The sequence below is a fragment of the Arvicola amphibius genome, chromosome 1 (genome assembly GCF_903992535.2).
Source record: "Arvicola amphibius chromosome 1, mArvAmp1.2, whole genome shotgun sequence".
In the NCBI taxonomy this organism is placed as follows: Eukaryota; Metazoa; Chordata; class Mammalia; order Rodentia; family Cricetidae; genus Arvicola; species Arvicola amphibius.
Genome location: NC_052047.1, coordinates 165652638 through 165675978, shown reverse-complemented (window position 1 = coordinate 165675978; position 23341 = coordinate 165652638). Strand labels below are relative to the sequence as shown.

The 23341-nt window shown below is 43.7% G+C and overlaps 1 protein-coding gene across 1 annotated transcript in view; it reads left to right on the top strand.

The window, feature by feature from the left end:
• Positions 1-23341, top strand: part of Pip5k1b (phosphatidylinositol-4-phosphate 5-kinase type 1 beta) — a 263329-nt gene that overhangs the window by 150720 nt on the left and 89268 nt on the right. The window contains exons 5-7 of the mRNA XM_038338361.1: positions 5186-5303; positions 13593-13745; positions 19203-19502. Coding sequence (XP_038194289.1) covers positions 5186-5303; positions 13593-13745; positions 19203-19502 — 571 coding nt within the window. The remainder of the gene's footprint in view (positions 1-5185; positions 5304-13592; positions 13746-19202; positions 19503-23341) is intronic.

The window sequence follows — 23341 nt, the reverse complement described above, 5'->3', positions numbered from 1 at the left end:
CTTTTTCTTTTTGAGCGGGAAGCTAAAGTTGCAAATACTTAGATTTAGGTCTTTGTTCTTCACATTTTTTGACTCTGTGAACAGCAAACCAGACGCACCCCTGGGGAAGCAGGCTTCATCCCTTACTTAGAGAAATCTACGGTCACATTTAACATCTACCACTTTAGAGTATTGCTTTTAAATACAATAAGACATCACAGTACTGTTGTTTATTTTTAAAGACCTATGCATCCTAGATACAATTACATGAAGACAAATAAGTTTACACTGCAGGTCCCTCAGTTACCTCTCTGGACTCAGTGTCTTCATGATTTTAGCAAAGGACCGCTATAAATGAGCTTTCTGTGGACCACCAGCTTCCGAACATGGAGTCTTCTTAATGACTTCCTACTAAGTATGAAAACTTGGCCTTAGGTTAGGCTTGTTTCCAACTAGCTCTTGAAACTTACATTGACTCATTTATATTAATCTATATTCTGCCATGTGGCTTGTTACCCCTCCTCAGTACTATACATCCAACTTTCTCTGCATCTCTCTGACAAATCCCCACCTCTCAGATTCTTCCCCCAAGTCCCACCTATCCTCTCTTGCCTACCTATTGGGCATTCAGCTCTTTATTAAACCAATCAGGTGATGTCTTAGTCAGGTGGAGGAAGTGCAGACACATCTTCACGCGGTATGATCTAATATCCTGGAGCTGACTGCCCCGGGATTTCTCACAGGAGGTATTGTTTTGGGTTAGATAACTCTGTGTTGGACTCGGTGCCCCAGGCCCTACCAGTAATAATAACCTCATTACCACAACAGCCAAAATACCCCACAAACTGATGGATACATTGAGTATCTTGATTGTGACTATGGTTTCACAGTTATATATACATGTAAAAAAAATAGCAATTCATAGCCAGACATACTAGCACACATCTTTAACCCCAGCACTTGGGAGGCAGAGGCAGATGGATCGCTGAGTTGGAGGCTAGTCTATTCTACATAGTGAGTGCCAGGACAGTTAGAGCTACATAGTAAGACCCTGTCTTGAAAAAACAAACAAAAAATAGCAATTCATACATTAATTAAGCTCATTTGAGGATGTGGGTCAGGGTAAAAGACCAGCACAGGCTGTAGCTGTAAGCAGCTGAACCATTCCGCAATCTTTAGTATCTCTAAATCATGAGTTTACCTCAGTCCTACAGAACTAATTGCTTGAAGTGACATGCTTTTTAATTTATTTTTAACATGATTTTATATGTATTGCCATTTTCCTACATATATGTCTGTGTACTACTTGCATGCCTGATGCCCTCGGAGGCCAGAAGAGGAGAAAGTCAGATCCCTTGTAACTTGTGTTAGAGATGGTTGTGAGCCACCATGTTGGTGACGACAATTGAATCTGGGTCCTCTGCAAGAGCAACTAATGTTTTTAACCACTGAGCCATCTCTCCAGCCCCTGACAAGCTGTTTTAATTTACCTCCACTCTGAAGCAACAGACTCGGTTGCCCTTAGCAACCAAATGCATTGTGTTCCTTTTTATTTTGAAATTACTTAAAGCTATTTTTAGATATCATGTATTTCTTCTACGGATCATTTCATTTTGTAGATAGGAAAAGGCCTGGACATTTAAGATATGAGGGATATGTAACAGGGCCTGTCCAGTCTCTGGTTACATGGTCTTCCAAAATCAAAGACAATAAGTAAAAGAACCATGAGCATCCAGCACCTGATGGGATGCTCTAGATAAGTTTCATTGCTGGTGGGATAGAGAAGGAAGAGTTTTTATAACATTTGTACCATAAGACCATGTACCTGAGGTGGCAATGGAAAGCAAAACTTAGGTACCAGCTATAAACTAAGCATGGTTTTGTTTATTTTTAGCTGACTCTTTTATTTTTTTATTTTATTTATTTATTTTTTTTTTGAGACAGAGTCTCACTGTGTAGCTCTGGCTGTCCTGGATCTCACTCTGTAGACCAGGCCAGCCTTTAACTCACAGAGATCCGACTGCCTCTGCCTCCTGAGTGCTGGGATTAAAGGTGTGCACCACCACACTTGGCTAGTTTACTCTTATTACCTTTCACACTTATAAAAGAAAGAAGGGGGGGGGTGCTGTGGGAACTCCTCAGCCAATAGCCTTTAAGATACTGACCCACTTTGGGCGTGGCCACATAACTATGATGCTGTAGATTGCAATAAAATAGTCCCATAGAGAGGGGGAGAGAGAAGGAGGGAGAAAGGGAGGGAGGGAGAGGGTAAGAGAGAGAGGGAGGGAGGGAGAGGAAGGGAGGGAGGGAGGGAGGGAGGGAGGGAGAGAGGGAGGGAGGGAGGGAGGGAGGGAGGAAAGGCTCATGTCATATTAAGTAATTAATAACCTAAGATTGTGTCAATTAACCCACAAGTAAATGGTAAGAGCAGGACCTGAGCCCAGGTGACGGCTCCGAAGCTCTGCTCTGCTCTCTCTCAGAGTCACACTGCCCTGGGGAAGGGTTTCTGGCCTCTTTGCCCATGAAAAGCTTTGCCTCCCCTTCTTCTCCCCTATAGGACATGCTGTCACTGATGATGCTCTAGACTGACAGCTGCGTTTCCGAAGCTGAGAGTAAAGTGTAAACATCATCCCATCCTTGTGAATTACCTGGCTGAACACAGTAGCCTGCAACCCAGCAGTGGAGAGAAAGAGTCAGGGGAAATCCATGCGGTTCTGTGGCCAGCTAGCATAGCTGCTTTGACTCAGTCTTAGTAAGAGACCTTATCTCAAATAAAGGGAAAAACAGTTGAGGAAATACGCCACATGCCAGCCTTTTGGCCTCTACATCCATGTGTATGCACGCACGCACGTACACACATGTGCGCATACAAATACTCACATGCGCACACAGCCACATAAAAAGTACACATGCCACACAATGCGACACACACCTCGTCTACCTTGAGCTGCACTGCTGTGTATGCACATACATTGTCCCTGTCTGTCTCATTCCCAAGGAAATGTAAGGCTATCTATTTGATACCGTTCAGGACTTGAGCATAGTAATCAAGTTGCTGTTCCCTAGGAAACTTCTTATAATTAGCAGAAGCCCAGGTGAACAACACAAGAAGCTCAGAATCAACCAAAAGCAAAGCAAGCTAATGCAGCAGCGTAAATGCAGCATCCAGCTTCTTACATGGATGTGCTAGCCAAAGAATGAAGGGAAATAATGAAAGGAGCACAGGCGTTTCATCTTACCTCTGACTGCAGGAGGAGCCTGCCCATTAGGAATGCACTATTAAGAGTGCATAGCTTTGATGGTTGGAGCTAGAAAGTCATAAGCAGGAGACATAAGCAATAGGCCACTCTGAGCCCACTGACAGCAGCCTCCTTCCAAGCAGGCGTTGTGATTCTTTCTACTTGCTAACAGTCGAGAGGGAGGAGGTCAGAGTTCATATTGACTCTCCTGGCTTTTAACTCTTATTTCACCTTGGCTGACATTTGTAAATTATTCCATGTCACATAAATTCTGAAGTCATCCCAGGGGATGTACAGCTGAATGCATTTCCCCTCATAAATTGCAAAATGTGGACCAAGGAAGTGTTTGGCTGTGCTGGCAGGCCATCATGCGTGATTAGGGACATTCAGCCATGTTTGCTTAGGGAAACAACAACCATTCATAAGGTGAAAGTGGTGGCACACACCTGCTAAGCTCAGCATGGACGGAGCTAAAACAAGGGGATCCGCAGCTCCAGGTACTTTGTTCTACGTAGTGAATTTTAGGTCAGTTTGCATTTCAAAGTGAGTATCTGTTTCAAACCCCAAAGGGAGGGGCTAGCAAGATGGCTTCATTAGCAAAGGTGTTTGCCACACAAGCCTGTCACCTTGAGTTCAACCACTGGAACCCACATAAAGATGGAAGAAGGGAACCAACCCCATAAAATTGTCGTCTGACTGCATATATATGCTATGCTACATACATACACATATACACATCATTTGTGTGCACACAAACACACAATAATAATGATAATGATAACAATAATTGTAGAAGGAACGGCGGGGCTGTGTCCCGCCACCCGGCTAGCTTTACCCAAAATAATTACACGGAAACTGTATTCATTTAAATACTGCCTGGCCCCTGGCCCATTATCTGTAGCTTCTTATTGGTTGATTCTCATATCTTGCTTTAACCCATATTTAGTAATCTGTGTAGCACCACGAGGTGTGGCTTACCAGGAGAGATCTTAACCTGCATCCATCTTGGAGAGGAGAAGCATGGCTACTGCATATGGCGACTGCCTGAAGCGTCTCCCCACTGCCTGCTACCCAGCATTCTGTTCTGTCTACTCCGCCTACCTAATTTTCTGTTCTCTTAAAGGGCCAAGGCAGTTTTCTTTATTAATAATGAAAGTAACACATAGACACTCCTCCATCAAATAATAATGATAATAATAATAATAAATTTAAAGGTTTTTTTTTAACCTTGAAGAGAAAAACAGCCCAGTGACCATTTATAAGCAATTTCCTTTGAGATGGATATTGACAGTTCTTTTCTTCAGATCATAAGATATTTTAAAAATGATTTCACATGAGGGCTGGATAAATGGTTCAGGAGCTAAGAACCCTGACTGTTCTTCCAGAGGACCCTGGTTCAATTCCCAGCACCCACATGACAACTAGCAACTCCTTAAGTCCAGTTTCAGAGGATCTGAACTGCACCCTCTTCTGGTCTCTGAGGGCACTCTACACATATGGTGCACAAACATACATTCAAATAAAACACTCATACACATATAATTGAAATAAATAGATTCTTTTAAAAATTATTTCTAATGTTCCTAGTTATAGATACTTATCCAGTATCCCAAATTCATGGTGAAGAAGTACTTTAATTTGTCCAGATGGGGCTCGGGGTCTCATTAGAACATTATTATAATGTGATTTCATTAGAAAGTGTGATGATTTTTCCAAGGAAGAAAAAGCAGGGAGAGGAAGAATATCTACCACACCCCACGATTGGCAGGGAAGGCCTGTGTGGAGTGGCCCATCAGCATGTCAATGTGTCTACCCCAGGGCCATTGGCCATTGTGATACCCACGAGCAGATGGTCTTTGTTTTCTCTAGAGATAAAAGTAGCCCAGGACTAATAGAGCTAGAGTTTGAAGCTGGAATTGTCTTTGCTAATGTTCTTTCTCTGTGTCTTCTTTCTGACCCAACTGCAGTGAAGGTAGCAATCTCACCCCGGCACATCACTACCCAGACTTCAGGTTTAAGACCTATGCTCCACTGGCCTTCCGTTACTTCCGAGAACTCTTCGGTATCAAGCCTGATGATTACTTGGTAAGAGCCTATCATTTTCCTTTCTACAGAATGCATGGTGCTATCTTGAACAGCAGCAGTGGCAAGTGACTGTCTCTTAGAAAACTCGGGAACATAGTAGACGTTCCAAGTTTTTTAATGTTTACATTTTTGGCTTCAAAAATGCAATTTGAGGGGCTGGAGAGATGGCTCAGTGGTTAAGAGCATTGCCTGCTCTTCCAAAGGTTCTGAGTTCAATTCCCAGCAACCACATGGTGGCTCACAACCATCTGTAATGGGCTCTGGTGCCCTCTTCTGACCTGCAGATATACACACAGACAGAATATTGTATACATAATAAATTAATAAATATTTTTTAAAAAATGCAATTTGATGCCATGGTTCTTAACAGATGGCTATAAAAATCTGCCGTGTGGATAATATTTAAATAACTGAGGTATTACTATTTTGGGTAATTACCCTAACACAGATACCTTATGATTAATCTAAAAGACTTGGGAGTTTTACCGAGTAGACTGTTTGATGGTCCACAACCCTGGCCTGAAATTTTCCTAGTTTTGCTCTCTACGTCTCCCCCACAGTCCTCTCATGCTCTCCCCCTCTCTCTGCCCCTCTCCTCTAGCTTTTCAAGGCAGGGTTTTTCTGTACATCCCTGGCTGTCCTGAAACTTGCTCTGTAGACCGGGCTGGCCTCGAACTCACAGAGATCCACTTGCCTCTGCCTCCCGGGTGCTGGGATGAAAGGTGTGCGCCACCACCGCCCAGCCCTGCAGTCTCTTTCTAAGCATATTTTCACATGTACATAGGCATACTCTGGCCTCTGCTCTGTCTCTCCTCTCTGCCCTCTCTTGGGCACAGCAGCAGCAACAGACACAATGCCACCCTCAGGTTTGTCTCGTTCCCATTCAGAGGGCCGTAGCCCAGTTTTTGTTGAGAGGGGTTGGTGTATCTCATAATTTCATTGCTGTTAACACCTAGGGGCTTTTCAAAAGCTGTTTTTAAAGGAGCCATAGGAAGGGTGCCAGCTAAGACTCACTGTTTTCCCATTCTGGGTGCTCTCAGTAAGACTCTGGTGAGATCCTGGAGCAGTGCTTTGCAGGTGGTGTTTGTCACTGGTGATAGGATGTTCTGAATGTATTTTACAATATGGATAAGACATAAAGAATGAAATTCAAAACTGGTATCTGTTCCATGCTAATGAAAACCCATCTCTTTAGTTGGTACTTAAGAAAATAATGATTTTAACTATTTATTTGTGTATGTGTGTTCGTGTATGATGTTTGCAAGCATGTATTTCTGTGTGAGGCCATACACATGCCACAGTGTGTGTGTGTGTGTGTGTGTGTGTGTGTGTGTGTGTGTGATGTTTACACACACGTATTTCTGTGTGAGGCCATACACATGCTACATAGTATATGTAGCGGTCAGACAGAGAACAACCTTGAATGGAGAAGGGTCTTCTGTCTGCCTCTGTTCTATGTTCTAATTGCTCTGCACTAGTTGGCCAGTGAGCCACTGGGGTGTTCTCCAGTCTCCTTGAAGGAGTCTGGGGTTACAGACAGACACCCCTGCCTCTGGCTTTTAAATGGGTTCCAGGGAGCCAGACTCAAAGCGATATTGGCAGCTCTTTTACAGCTCAGAAAGTATTGATTTCTTCCCAATGATATAAGATGCAGGACTAAGTCTCTGCAGAGCAGTGATGGTTCTTAACAAGGCGCTGGGCATCCTGGCCTCTGCAAGTCCCAGAGGCTCTTTTTGCCTCTCTGTCCATCTAAAATACTAGCACCTGTCCCTGTCACTCCCAACTCAAGCACATGTGCCTGTTCTGGAGGCGTGTTAGGGAGCATTCTTGGGTTTCTGATCATTTGTTAATAGCTGAAGGTCACGTCTGTCAGAAAATATGTTTAGGGAACCCAGTAGGGTTTCATAATGAAAACGGCAAGGTCACTCTTGTCCCTTGGGCCGTACACTAGAAACTAGTGGCTTTTCTTTCTGGACATCTCTAAACTTTTGGTCAACCAAAGAAACACCACAGCAATTCATAGTACTATTGATGCAGGCATCTGTCACAGCCCTGGGCATGATGTCACAAGATGGGTGCTCATCTCATGCTGTGCCCATTGCCTCACAGCCTGGGAAAGCTCACTCTGCTCATTTCCAATCACACACAGTTGCTCTCTTTGGGAAAGTTCTTCTCTGAGCAACTTCCCATGTAACTTACCCACATTTCTTGAACGAGTCTTTAAACCAGAAAGTATTCTTCATAGAGTAGGAAAACTTACAAAGGCGTCTGGGAGACTATGCCAATGGTTTCACAAGTTTTCGTCTATCTACCTCGTCTCCAGATGTCCAGGAGACTCTTTCCACCAGCCCTCGCTTCCTCACCCACCAAGTCACAGACAGCAAGCATAGTCTCCAGGTAGCCTCTCTCCACCCATCACACGGCGACGGTCCATCCTGAAGAACACACCCTAAAGAAGTCCAATCCATCTCGTGAGGCACATTTTGAAGCCATTAAGCTCAAAGAAAGCACAGAAGACAAATGGGCATGTCTTAGAAAGGTCTCTGTGAGGAAACAAAGGATGTGACACAAATACCAAGTCCTGGCATCTGTCAGGTGGGGCTATTGAAACCCACACCGTGAAGATGCATGGCTGTAAGCAGGGGAAGACAGAAGAGACCGTTAATGAGTGATTGCCAGCTCCATAGATTTGAAATCGCATCCCTGTTGGTTTCGTGCTGCCATGTCTGGATTTCTGCCAGAATTATTGTGTCTGTGTTCTCAGTTTCATTAAAATTCACCATGTGCTTGCTGATTACAAGTTTCAGGTCTATGCATGTATAATTTGGCTAGGGAGGCAGCAAAATGAAGCGCTTCCAAGTGCACAGGACTGTGAACTCGTCCTCATTTGTTCCTAGGCGAGCATCTCCCACCCAAGAGGCCCTGGGCGTGTCCGTCTCTGCTGCGGGGACAAGATGCTTGCTCTTTCCTGCCCCTCCAGGTTTTCACAAATCCAATGTAACTCATAGGAATTTTTTAGGCTACCAGTAAGAGCGAAAGCTGATTGAGTGTTGTACACCATCAGGGGAGTAGGAGGCAAGTTCATCTGTGCCGTGTGGTACAACTTTACTTTGTTAGCTTGCCTTGGCAGAGCCCCATTGGAATTTGCCTTCTTTCGAGAGGGTATAGCAGGGAGGCCTTGCAGCTTTCCCAAAGGAAGCATGCCTGGAAGGCAGATAGAGCTCAGGAGTACACTCAGAGACCTGTTGATCACAGCTGGTTCAAGTCTCTGTGTTTTTTAGAATCAGCTCTCAGAAGTTGCTGAGAACATGGTAATAAATCTCTAGAGTTCTGGAGTGGAAATCATATTCTCATCTAGTGTCACAGACTCGGTCACGTACATGCTGATGATGTGTCATCCATAATGTTAATTCAAAACGTTACCAAAATAGGACAATTGCCTAGTGTTAGTCTCTTATAAATTACCTACTGAAAGAATATCTGACAAAGAATTGATCAAGTTGCCCCCATTATTAGGTCAGTGCTTATAGAGAATTTTGATATTTTACTGGGAGAGAGATTTAAGTCTGAATCTAGGTTTTTCCAGACAGATTTTTCTCTCTTTTGTTTTAAACAATAGTTTTACTGTGAATTTCACACAATGTATTGTGAATATAGTCACTTCCTCTCCATCTCCTCCCATAAGTACCTTTTTGCCCTCCCCTTCCTACTCACCCAACTTTGAGGTGTCCCCCCATACCCTGTTTAGTTTCTACTGCCCAACTCCTCTTTGGAGTGGAGTCTACCTTGCAGTGTGGTCGACCTACCAGGATGCTCATTAAAGAGAACTGAATCTCCCTCTCCTGGCAACCATCAAATGCCAATGATTCCCTAGCTAGCAGTGGGGTTTCGTGTCCATTTCCCTGTACTATGCTAAGATTTTGTTTACCTTGAGCTTGTGTGGGTCTCATGTGTACTTCTAGACAGATTTTCTAATATTACCCCATGATTTCTCTATTTCTTCTTTCTGATCTTTTCTTTTATAATCTCATAATTTTTATTTATACTCATGGGGAGATCTATGGGCAATTGAGTTGAGTGAATAAAGTCAGAATTTCTAGAGATTCTGGGATCTGACTTTGTTTTTCATAAAAGCCTGGGATATGCAGCAGGGTCTTGCATTCATTATTATATAAGACTCAGCCTTCTTCTTTCTTCTGTCAGGATGTTAGAATTGTATTTGGTGATAACATCTCTAGGTATTTATCGAAAGTGCATACTGGGTAGAGCCAGTTCTTTCTTGCCCAGAGAAAGTGTGCACTGGCTTGGTACCACATCCAACTACATATCATCATGTAATAATAATTTTAAATTATTATTAATTTTAAATTATTGTTAATGGTTATAATAAGAAGTTACTCTGCCAGGGTTCTCAGGAGCATTCACCTTAAAGTATTTCAGCTGCTTTCAAAATTAGGTTTTTTTTTTGGAGATAAGTTCTCACAGTGTAGCCTTGGCAAGCCTGGAGCTGTCTGTGTAGACCATCCGGCCTTGAACTCACCGAGACTCACCTGACTCTGCCTCTTAAGTGCTGGGATTAAAGACATGCACCACCATACCCAGTGATATCTTTATGTTCATTTTGGAGGGTTTCCTGAACCTCCAGCTTAGTCACTCAGTGTCACATGACTTATAAATAGAAGTGCCACCGGTTTACAAACACCAATTGATCCACTCATGCCCTGTCCACTGCATCCCCAATCCATGGGAATACTTTGCTTACACGCGTGACTGTGCACGCCCTTCTGCTTCCTCTTGGTTAAAGAAGTTTCTTGTCCACAGTCTGATGGCTGTTGTGTTTTCCCGTCCTCTCTTTAGCATGCATGTGAGGACTTAAGCTTTTTGGATGCTTAGCAAGAGTGTCAAGAGGCTAGGTTACCTTGGAGTGGCCAGCATTCATCCTTGGCTATATAGCAAGACTTTTTATCGAAATAAAATAAAAGCCAGTTAAGAGGGGGTGAAAGATGGGAGTTGCCAGTGGCTTAGAAATAAACACTTCTTTCTTCTTGCTTCTTCCTCTTCTTGCATAAATGTATTTCCCTTGCCCATGATGCTGTCAAAGCAAGATGATGTAAAAGGTGACATCTACAAACTATCTTAGTCATTTCTATGAGTCTTTGTCTCTCTGTCTCTTTGTGTCTCTGTTTCTCTCTCTCCAATCTTACCCCTCATTACCTGCTTTCTTTCCTGTGTTGGGAAACTAGATATTTACAAAGAGCTTTAAGGAGTTTTCAACCTTGTTTTTAGCTACCTACATCTTCAAGATATGATTCCATGTGTTATGACACTATATTAAACAGAGAAGTGTGGTCTGGGAAGAAGATGCAGACTCATGAGCCAATGGACTAAGATAATGAGTAACCAATGGAATAAGAGGTCAGAAATAAACCATCACATCTTCTGCAGGTTAATTTTTCAACAACAATGCCACACACACACACACACACACACACGGCTGTCTCTTCTATTAAATTGTGTCAGGAAAACTGGTTATTTGGGTCCTGGGAAGATAGCTTAGTGGTTAAGAACACTGGCTGTTCTTGCAGAAGACCTGAGTTCAATTCCTGGCACCCAACTTGACACCTCACAGCCGTCTGTAACACCAGTCTCAGTAGATCTGTCACCATCCTCTGGCCTCCACAGGTACTATGCGTATGCGGTGCACAGCCGTGCATTCGTGCAAAACACTCATACAAATAAAATAAAAGTAAAACAAAAATCTCATAAAGAACCTGACTATCCTCATGCAAGAAAGTAAAACCAGACCCTTATCTCAGGCTGTAGCTCAGGATGTGGCTCAATGGTAGAACATTGCATGAAGACTCAGTTTCTGCCCCCAACACTACAGAAATCCAGCAAAAAGGCCTGGAGTCTAGAGTTCATCAGTCACATCTGAGAAGATGAGAATAGCGCTTTGGGAAAGACCGATGAGTGGGACTCCTAGGAAGTAGCGCTGGGCCACTTGTGGTCACGAACATGGGAAAAGGTGATGCAGTGAAGGTCAAGATCAGATTTACATTTAGAAAGATCCCTGGTTTCCAGAAGAGAGGGCACTAGGTGGGGGTGAGAGTTGCAGTTGAGCCCAGGAGCATGCCCTAGAGGCCAAACAGAGGTTGATAAAAATCACTAAGCCTGGGGTACTGGCAGGAGATATCTTGTGAAGGAGGCAGGCAGGATCACACATCTGGATACAGACCGGGAAATAGGAAGTGTCAAGGCTAGTCGCCAAGGTTCTGGCCTGGGGAACAAGACAATAGTGTTTCACCCCAAAGATAAGGCCCCATGGTGTAGAGATGTGATGTTCTGCTCTGTGGGGTTTTACTGCTAAAGGGCCTCTCCCTGGCTGGAAGGAGGGACAGAGGCTGGAATCAAGCCCATTTTCTACTCACCACTCTCGTATTCTGGCCAAGAGCTAGATCTGCTGTGTTTAGAATTCAAAAAAGAAAAAAATCCTTCTCATTACAACAATGAAATAAAAGCCATATGATTTTTGTTAGTTTGTTCTTTGAGACATAGCCTTTCTATGTAGTGGAGCTCACTGTCCTGGAACTCACTATGTAGACCAGGCTTGCCATGAATTCCCAGAGACCCCAGAGTGCCACCATGCCCAGCAAAGCCACGTAATTTAAATCATAACAGCTTGCCATATGTAAAGTATTGAGTTATAACCAAGTAGAGATATCAATTATAATGAGACACACCTGTAGCCCCAGAGTCCTGAGATGGGGATGTCACATCATCCTCTGTAAAGTCAGTGACTGTGGAGAGTATCCCCTGGAGGAGCAGAGGAAAGAGAAGAGAGAGGTTCTGTGTTGAAGGGATGCCAATGCATGAGCGCTCGCCCTTCAGCTGGGGTTTTATGGGCATGCTGCCAACAGAGCATCTTCTGTGTGTGGTCCTGTTTAAAGATTTCACAAGACAGAACCCCCCATTCTGTCATGTGGCACTAGCGGTGGGGAGAGAGGAGAGCATACCTCTTTTCCATGGTGGAATTGTAAAAATAAATGGTGGCACACACCTTTAATCCCAGCACTTGGGAGGCAGAGGAAGGGGATATTTGAGTTCAAGTCCAACCTGGTCTCCAAAGTGCCAGGACAGCCTGGAACTACACAGGGCTACACAAAGAAACCCTGCCTGCCTCTACCCCTGCCCCCCTACCCCAAAAAGAGTACTTTAGCTAAACTAAGACGATGACTCAGTCAGTAAGGTATTTGCCTTAAAATCATGAGGACCTGGGTTCAAAACCCACTTTAAAATGATAAGCGTGATAAAATACTCTTGTAATCCCAGAACTGGGGAAGAAAAGACAGGGTCGCTGGGGCTTACTGGCCAGTTTGTCTAGCCTAATTATTTAATTTATTTTATTAATTTGTTAATTATTTTATTTAATGAGCTTCAAACCAATGAGAGACTGTCTCAAAAAAGCTGGGAAAAGCATTCTTGAGGATGGTACCCAAGGTTGTTTTTGGACTGACACACATACATATGCACACATACACACACCACACATACATACATGCGCGCACACACACATGCATACACTTAAAACAAGGGTACTTTCACCACGTATGGTGGCATAGGCCTATATTCACAGCACTGGTGAAGTGGAGGCAGGAAGAGCATCAATTTGGGATCATCTTGACCTACATAGGGAGACCCTGTCTCAAACAAAAAGCAGACTTTAATTGTGTGTGTGTGTGTGTGTGTGTGTGTGTGTGTGTGTGTGTGTGTGTGTGTGTGTGTGGTATCCATGTCTACATGTTTTTGTATACACATTTATATGTGCAGCCACATATATGGGGGATCAATGTCAGATGTTTCCCTCTGCTGTTCATCTCTGTCTATTTTAAGACAAGGCTTCTCACCAGACTGGAGTTCACTGATACTGCCTGATTCTGTAAGACTAGTTGGCTTTGGCACTCCAGGGATCTGTGTTCCTGTCTCAGCCACCCTAGTACCAGGTGCAAACCATCTCACCCCGCCTTCTACATGACTGCTGATCATCCAAATACAGATCCCCATGCTTTCAAATACTTTGCCTACTTACTTTCTTCCCGGTCCCAAAAGTTTGCTTTAAATGTTTGCCTAGGAGTGGACATTATGGCTCATCGGAGAATATCTACCAAGCCTGACAAGGTCCTGGGTTCAGTCCAGCACTGTGAATACATAAATGAGGATTTATATAAATATGCACATACATACCCAAACTGATTTTGTTGGTGTGTTTACTCATTTTTTTAACTTTTTCAGTACTCCATCTGTAGTGAACCTCTGATAGAACTGTCCAATCCTGGAGCCAGTGGGTCCTTGTTTTTTGTGACCAGCGATGATGAATTTATTATCAAAACCGTTCAGCACAAGGAAGCAGAGTTCTTGCAGAAGTTGCTGCCGGGATATTACATGGTAAGGGGCTGCTCACAGCTACAGTTTCTGCCTTGGGATTTGTTCCTTTCTTTGGAGGGCTTTGTTGCTGCAGGTTTTTCTTCCTTTGCATTTAGACTATGTTGTAGCATTCCTTGGATAGATTTTAGAAGTTATAACCAGAGGCCAGCAAGATAGCTCAGTGGGTTAAAAGCATTTATCACACAAACCTGGTAAACTGAGTTCAGACATCAGGACTCTCATGGTAGAAGGAGAAAACCAACTCTGCAAAATCGTCCTCTGATCATGGCATGTGTGTGCCCACAAATCATATACATATACATATATACATGCCAATAATAATAATAATTTTTGATTCTAAGAAGTGATAGCCAAACAGGTGGTGCACACCTGTTATCCCTGCATTTGGAAGGCCTAGATAGAAGGATCATGATTTCAAGGCCATCCTGGAATACACTGAGAGACCCTGTCTCAAAAGAGAAAATGGTGTAAATAAGAGCCGAGTCCTGAAGCATAGTTGTTGGATCACGGCCCTAGGGCTAAGTGCAGCTCAGTCATCACCTCACTGCGGCCTGGTAAGCGAAGCTGCTGCTGAACCTTTGCTCCCTTGTCCTTTAGAAGCTGGAAACAGTGTCTTTGTGGTGATCAAGGAAGGGACAGGAAGTAATCCTCTTTGTACCCAGCAGCAGTCATTGTGCCAAGGGTGACATTCGTTGACTGTCTGTGCTGGTTAATCAAGGCTTTGAGTGTCCTTCCCGTTAAGTCCTTTAATCCTTATAGCAACCTTAGACACCATAGTTGTTGCCAGAGCATAAATAAGGCAACGATAAACTGTGGGGGGGGGGGCAAGTGACAGAGAGAGAGAGAGAGAGAGAGAGAGAGAGAGAGAGAGAGAGAGAGAGAGAGAGAGAGAGAGAGCAAGAGCAAGTTGCAGGGGTCAGCTACCAGAGGCTGCATCCCAGCTCCTACACTATACACCAGCACCTGATCTATACATGCTGCATGCCAGAATTCAGGACCATAGGTTGAACAGGCTGTCTTAGTTTCTTTTCTATTGCTGTGAAGAGACACTATGACCAAGGCAACTCTTATAAAAGAAAACATTTAATTGCGAGCTGGATTACACTTGTAAAGGGTTAGTTCATGATCATCACAGTGGGAAGCAGACAGGCTTGGCACTGGGACAGTAGCTGAGAGCTTTACATTCTGATCTGCAGGCAACAGGGAGAGAAAGAGAGAGAGGGAGAAGGCCTGGCATGGGCTTTAGAAACCACAAAGCCCAGCCCTAGAGACTCGGCCTCTGCAAAAAGGCCACGTTCAAATAAATAAATAAATAAATAAATAAATAAATAAATGTGCACATAGGCTCTACGTTTATCAGTCTCTAAGGGTTCCTAGAAGCCAGGCATGATGGCTTCTAATCAATCACTTGAGGGACTGAAGCAGAATTACTCTAAGTTCAAGACCAGTAATTCCAGTCAGCTTGTTCTTCAGAATAAGACACTGTCTCAAAGGGAGATGGGGAGTGGAGACATAAAATCTGAGGGAGCAAGAGTCCTCTCTCTAGGAATAATAGAGGGGGAGCCCTGCCATTATTGGCCCTTGTCACAACTGTGTTGGAATCTCAGGGCGACTTTGTGAGAAGTCTCTGGGACACAGGAGAGCATACTCAATGCTCTTATGATACAGTTGACAACGAGAGAAGGATCTTCAAGAAGATAAGTCAGGGACTGGAGAGATGGCTCAGTGGTTAAGAGTACTTGCTGGTCTTCCAAAGGACCTAAGTTCAGTTCCCAGCAGTCAGTTGTCTATAATTCCAACTCCTAGGGATCTGACAACCTCTTCGGGCGCGCGCGCGCGCGCGCGCGCGCGCACACACACACACACATAGCATGGCATATATACTTGCACATAAATAAAAACTAAAATAAATCAGAAATTTCTTGAAATAACAAGAGTCCTTCCAAGTTGCAAAGTGTAAGATAAATTTGTGTTCAGGTAGAGTCCCATGATATTTCATTTTCTAAAAGACAGTGGAGGAGATTATGAGGGGGAAAGATCCTGCTTGTGATGACAGTAATGTATGGTGAAAATTATTAGAAAACTAAAACACATATAGGAAGACATTGGAATTCTCTTTGAGAAACAAGTTGCAGTAAGTGTAACATAGGAACAATAATCAGTTCACAAGAAATTAATGTAACAAAAATTAAAAATGAAACTCTAAAATGCTTAAATCTTTCAAAACAAATGTTCATAAATCTGTCTGACCTGAGAGTGTGGCTGGGATGGGAGTAGGAGGATCAGGAAGATGGACAGCAGAGGTGGGGAGGGGAGGGTGCAAATGTGAGCTGGTTCCGACGACATGTGTGCACGCAAGTGTTGTAGTGTGCTCTCGCTTCTGTTCTGTGCCTGTGATAAAACACTTGAACCAAAAAACAACTCGGAGGGGAAAGAATTTATTTGGTTTACACTTCCAGTCATAATCCAACTTGAGGGAAGGCTGGGAAGGAGTCGAGGCTGGAACCTGGTAACAGGAACCCAAAGATTGTTGCTTGCTTGCTTGCTTACATTTCTTTTATAGTTCAGGATCACCTACTCAGGGATGGTAACGCCCACAGTGAACTAGGTCCTTCTACATCAAGACACTTCCCCACAGACACGAAACAGGCCAATCTTCTCTAGAAAGTTCACCTGTGGAAGCTTTCCTACCTGACTCCAAGGGGTGTCAAATTTACAATTAAACCTAAAAGATCTCAGTGAAATTCATTGCTTTGTATACTATTTTAAAACATTAACAAAAAGCCCCTTGTAAAAGGAGAGTAATGTGAAGAAAACTACAGATTTTTATTTAAAGATTTTAAAAGATGTGAGACAATGACAATACATACATTTATCTTGAACTTGCTAATGTAAAGTGAGTGTAAGTGCCAAGCAGGTTTGCTGGTACATCTGTGATCCCAGCGCGTAAGAGGTGGAGGCGAGATCCCCAGAGCAAGCAGGCTGGCTAGACTAGCAGAACCCATGAGCTCTGGGTTGAAATGAGAGACCCTGCCACAAAACGTAAGGTAGAAAGTGATTGAAGAAGACACTCAGTATGAATGTATAACCTCCATCTGCATGCACACACACAGGTGCCCACATACATCAGACACATTTATACCAAGCACCAAGCACACACACACATACAAACACACACATAAAACCATACACACACGAGAAGGAAAACAGTGTACCAAAAATCTCTAAAGTGGTAGATAGTGTTACAGATGTGATCTAATGGACCAATGAGATACCTCAAAGGGTAAAGGTGGTTGCCTTACAGCCTTACAGCCTGAGTCAGATCCCTAGAACCCACACAATGGAAGGAAAGAACTCATTTCTCTAAGTTGTCTTGTGATCTCCACACATTTGTCATGGCATATACATTCCCACTACCACCCCACACACGGATAATAAATATAATGAGATTCTTTTAAAGTGGTGTGTGTTATATCTATTTCAACAGATGGATCAGTGGTTCAAGTTAAGTATCCAAAAGTAAAGCTGGGCAGTGGTGGCACATGCCTTTAATCCCAGCACTCGGGAGGCAGAGGCAGGCGGATCTCTGTGAGTTCTAGACCAACCTGGTCTACAAGAGCTAGTTCCAGGACAGGCTCTTAAAAACTGCAGAGAAACCCTGTCTCAAAAAAAACCAAAAAAAAAAAAAGTATCCAAAAGTAGACCCATATGTGTTTTGACAGTGTGATTTATTCCCCTAGGATGGTTTTTAACTCAATAGGGAAAGCCTATTAGCTATCTACTAATGGAAATTATATTCCTGTCAGATCTTTCACATACATAAAATTTACTACTTATGAAGTAAGACCAAATATAATGGCAAAAATTATTTAAAAGTTGGAGAAAATGGAAACTTAAAACCTTGAGCTACCAAAAAATACTTTGCTAAATAAAAGCATAAGAAATAGATATATGTGACATGAACAAAGGACAGAACATTTTATATAACAAAAATAATAGGCATAAAATTTATGTGATCACATAGAATGATATAAAGAATGAAAACAGTTGTTTTCCTCAAATTGGGGGATCGAAGGAAGAATTGGGGCCAAAGGGACTGTTTCTCCTTCCACTGTGTGATTCCCAGGGACCAGACCTAGGTTGACACGGCTTAGCAGCAACTGCCTTTACCCATTAAGTAAAGTGCCACCATCTTGATGATCCATTGTGTGACATTCTTTGCTATATGCCCTTTAGTAAGCTATTTAAATGTCCCACTTACTCTTAAAATGCATCAAGAATAGGTATGTGTGCTGTCTAGTTTTGTGTCAGCTTACAGAAGCTGGAGTTATCTGAAAGGAAAGAAGCTCAGTTGAGAAAATGCCTCCATAAGATCCAGCTGTAAGGCATGTTCTCGATTAGTGATTGTTGGAGAGGGCTCAGCCCGTTGTGGGTGGAGCCACCCCTGGGCTGGTGGTCCTGGGTTCTAAAGGAAGCAGGCTGAGAAAGCCATGAGGAGCAAGCAGCTTCCCTGCATGACCTCTGCTTCAGTTCCTGCCTCCAGGTTCCTGCCCTGCTTGGGTTCCTGTCCTCACTGCTTTTGACGATGAGCAGTGATACCAGAAGTGGAAGCCAAATAAAGCTCTGGTCGTGATGTTTTAGCACAGCAATCACAACCCTAACATAGACAGTCTGTATTCTCTATTTTTATAATAAAAAGACCATATTCTAGGAGAAAATATTTACGCCATATAGAAGAAGAAAATTATAGAAACCCAGGAGGGGTGGAGAACCGCAGCAGTGATGAAACGCAGGAGAATGGGCAAATACTATAAGCACAGAATTATCTTTGAGGTAGCTAAAATGTATCAAGGACAGTAACTTTCTACAGTAGCCAGTGACACTCAGCTTTTTAAAGCTGTCGTTTTCATCATCTTGCCAGATACTGGCATCTGGTAGCGTTTGGTACGGGAGAGAGTGATAGGAATGTGTGGTCTTACAAGTGTCTTGCAAATCGGTCTCACCGTTTAGGAAGACGGTTTTGCAAGCAGAATTAAATTTTAGACTGTTCACCACTTACTCCCTACCAATTAATTTTCTCCTTAGCTACCCTAGAGAATAGTCACTAGCAGTACCCATCGGGCCCTTGCTTGTGTTGAGCTGAAGTTAATTTGGAGCATTATGTCCGTGTTTGTTTCAGCTTTTACGGCCGTGAGTTTAGAATGGTTATGTTGCTATTCCAAGAGCAGATTTAGAAAAAAATTAGAGACAACAGAGAGAGACACTTGTGTATCCGTCCATTCTAGCTGTTCATCAACAGAGGAACGGGTAAAGAAAATGTGGTGCACCTATACAGTGGACATTAACAGCACATCCTATGTCGAGTCATAGTAGCTCTCAAAAACTCACTTTTAATGAAAAAAATACTTTGTGAAAATGGAACAGAGCAAATTTTTTCCTTTTTTTTCTTCATTCTAGAATTTAAACCAGAACCCAAGGACTCTTCTGCCAAAATTCTATGGGCTGTATTGCATGCAGTCAGGGGGCATCAACATCCGTATTGTAGTAATGAACAACATCTTGCCGCGTGCCATGAAGATGCACCTGACCTATGACCTGAAAGGCTCCACCTACAAGCGAAGAGCATCCCGAAAGGAGAGAGAGAAACCCAACCCCACGTTTAAGGACCTGGATTTCCTGCAGGACATGCATGAGGGGCTGTATTTCGACACAGAAACATACAATGCCCTTATGAAGACACTGCAGAGAGACTGCCGGGTAAGGAAGTGTCTCTGGATTTCCTTTGAAGTAATCTTGATCGTGAGAGCTGTGCCTGCTGTGTGCCGATAGCATAGACAAGAGGAAGGGCCACGGTGGACGTGGGAAGTCTAGTCTTTCCGTGCTGACCCAGGCTCTCCGGATCTCCAAGGAAATGGTGGATGATAGGGGAATGGCCTGGGTCTGTGAACACTTCTTTGTTGGTTCTTATAATAAGCTCTGTCGGCTTTCTTTGATAAAATGCAGTGAGAACTTTTCCTTTTCCTTCCTCCCTGGGGTGGGGAAGGTAGCTGAAAAGGAAATGAAATTTAGATTTAATGCAGAAACCAGCAAGGGAAGCCATATTCAGATCTTGGATGAAGTGGGATTTCAACTGAGGAGACACGTTTAGAGAAGATGTGCTTAGTGGGATTAACAGAGGGCACCCTGGAGCCCCGCTGTGAGCTGAGCCTTGATGGACAAACACTGCGCTTTGGCTGCAACTGCCCTGTCTGAGGGGCGAGGGGAGTGGGGGCGCCAGATAGAGCCCAGTGCTCTGTGGAAGGGCAATTATCAGAGGTGAGAAGGGGTTGCCCAGCTGTGGTGCACACACGCTATTACATCACTTTATAAATACAGGTAGCCAAAGCCCCGGGGGAATGGTTTGCATGTGGTGAAAGTGAGCAAAATCCCTTTTGGAGAAAAAAATGAAGAGATAATTGTAACTGGAGGCTGAGCTTGCGGTTCCCAGCCGCCCAGTCCTGAGTAATCACACAAATTTAAATTAATACTATAGACTGTTTAGCCTATTGGCTCAGGCGATTATTAACTAGTTCTTACAACTTAAATTAACCCATTTTTTACTAAACTGTATTTCCATGTGATGTGGCTTGCCAGTAATGTTCTGACATCTTACCCCTTTGGTTGCTACATGGTGTCTCCCCAACTCCACTTTCTTTTTCCCTATATCTGTTTGGATTCCCCCTCCCCCGGCTGTATTCTGCCTGGCTATTGACCAAAATCAGCTTCTTTATTAACCAGTGGTAATAAGACATACTCATATTATACAGAAGGGTCTCCCACATCATATAATCCTGAAAAATGATGATGATTTAATAAATATACACCCCAGAAATAATCTTGGGATGACTGATCTGGGGGACCTGGGAAAGTCTAGTCAGGCCAGTTAGCCATCTTGAGCATAGCTGGGTTGGGCAGCATGATGGTGCAGGCTGGGACCTAGGCTTTGCCAAGGCTTCCTAGGTAACCGATGACATCACTAGTCCATGCCACCAAGAAATAAGGGCTATGCTATACAGGCTGTGGCTTTCTGGCCTCCCCCCTGGGCCCGGACAGGTGACATGCATTGTTGTGCAGGAGAGAGGAGCCTTCCCCCCAAGCCTGGCCACACTGCAGGTGAGGAAGGCAGGCTGAGCACCCCACTGTGTAGAGGAGTCCCCACTGAGGAACCTCATCCAACTTCCACCGGCTTTCCTTTCCTCCTGCTGCAGGACGCATGGTAGCTCGTGACAATAACTCCTTGGGTTCATTTTCTACCTTAACACAATTGTTGTCCCATTACTTGTGATGTAGTGATGTTAGATCGGGTGCACACGGTGTGCCACGTAAGCCAGGGTTCACTAGTCATGCCTCCTTCTCCCTCTGAGCCCTTGGGATTCAGCACAGTCATGCTTCCATTTTCATTGCCCAAGGAATCCTTAAAAGAAGGTGAGAAAGGCAGGTTTGGCGGTGCATGCGTTTAATCCTACCCTTGGGAAGAGAGAAACAGGCAGGTCTATGACTCTGAAGGCAGCCCGATCTGTACTGAGTTTTCTAGGCCAGTCCACCCTACAGAGTGAGAGTCCTTCTCTTGAAGGGGGGGGGGGGGTGTAAGAAACTTGTAAACTTGTCCAGGGGTCAGATAAATAACTCAGCAGAGAAAAGCACTGGCTGTTCTTCCAAAGGACACAGTTTTGATTCTCAGCCCCAACACAGTGGCTCACAACCATCTGCAGCTCTAGTTCCAGGGGATCCAACACCCTCTCCTGGCCTCTGTGGGCAGCAGGCACACATGCAGGCAGAATGCTCATACACTACATATTTTTTCTAAGTAAAAAAACAACAAAAAAAAAAAACACACACACACACTTGTCCAGTGTTGCTTAACAAGCCGGTGACAAAGCTCACATCTGTCTGGGGGCAAAGCGTGATCTAAACAAAAAGAATTTAAAGTTCGACTCTAGGGGTCTTTTAAGATTTTTTTTAAAATATGTTTGTTTATTTATTGTTTGGTTTGGTTTTTTGAGACAGGGTTTCTCTGTGTGTACCTCTGGTTGTCCTGGAATTCACTTTGTAGACCAGGCTGGCCTCAAACTCACAGAGATCCGCCTGCCTCTGCCTCCCAAGTGCTGGGATTAAAGGAGTACACCACCACCCCCACCCAGCTACTTTTTATTTTTTATTCATGCGTGTTTGTGTGCCTGCCGTAGGGGATGGAGATGTCTGTGGAGGCTAGAGGACGGTGATGAATCTCCTGATTCTGGAGTTACAGGCTGATGGGAGCCAGCTTCCATGGGTGCTGAGAAGTGAACTCAGGTCCTTTGGAAGAGGAGAAAGCACTCTTGACTCCTGAGCCACCTCTCCGACTGCTATGAAGTTTTTACTATTACTATCTTTTAACAAGTCATATGGAAAGCAGTCAGGACCAAGGGGAAAAAATATTCTGTAGAACTCTTCTGCTATCTGAAGGATTCATGTTTTTCTTTTTTATATATAAAAAAAAGGAAAAAGAAAGAAAACGCACTCACATTTTAATGGAAACCTTTTATCTGTTTTTTCTTTGGTTTCAGGATGTGGGTGAAAAGTTACTATCAAATTCCCCAGAGTGTAGTCCAAGCCTCTCCAGTCTTAGATTTGTTTTTTCTCCTCACTCTGCCTCTGATTGTGTGTGTGTGTGTGTGTGTGTGTGTGTGTGTGTGTGTGTGTGTGTGTTTTCTCAGTAATATCGGAAACCTTTTTCTACAGTCTGTTAAGGCCACATGCTTCTGTGCCAGAAGAGTAAAGGTCAAATATAAATGCCATTGCACAGAATTTGTGCCCAATCCTGAGAGAACAGGTCAAACGTGACTTTTCAACAAAAATGAGCCCATAGAGATGTGCCTGCTTATTTTCTACGTTTTTAGCATGTTGTTCTAAAAAATACAGAATCCATGTTAAAGAATCAAATTGTATTCGAATTTGTACAAGGCGTAAGTCGTGGAACTTGCTGTTCTCATCACAAATGCTTTCGTCCCTGTGGTACGGAAACATGCAAATACTGAGCCTGACTCCAGTTGCTGACCTGCCAAGTCAGCTGTGATCAGGATCCAGTCGCTTGTCCTGGGGGCAGAGCTGCACTGTGCAGTGCAGGGTTTTGGAACCATGGGTCCTGATGTTTGTCAGGGATTGCTTTGTAGGTCTTTGATGTCTTAATTAGGGTTTCTGTTAATGTGATAAACACCATAGTAGAAAAACAACTTAAAGGGACTCATTTGGCTTACCTATCCTATTAAGGGGAGCCATGGCAGGAACTACTTCAAGTCAAGAAATGAAGCAGAGGCCATGGAGAAACCCTGCTCACTGGTTTGTCCCCCCTGCTTGACTGTCTTGCTCAGTTTTCTTATCCTACCCAAGACCACCTCGGTGCCCTGGGGTGTTACCATCCATAGTGAACTAGGTCCTCCATCATCAATTATTAATCAAGAAAATGCCCAACATACTTGCTTTCAGGCTAGTCTTAAGAAGGTGTCTTCCCAATTAAACTTCCCTCTTCCCAGAAATCTAGGTTTGTATCGCATGACAAGTTAGCGTTTTAGTTAGTG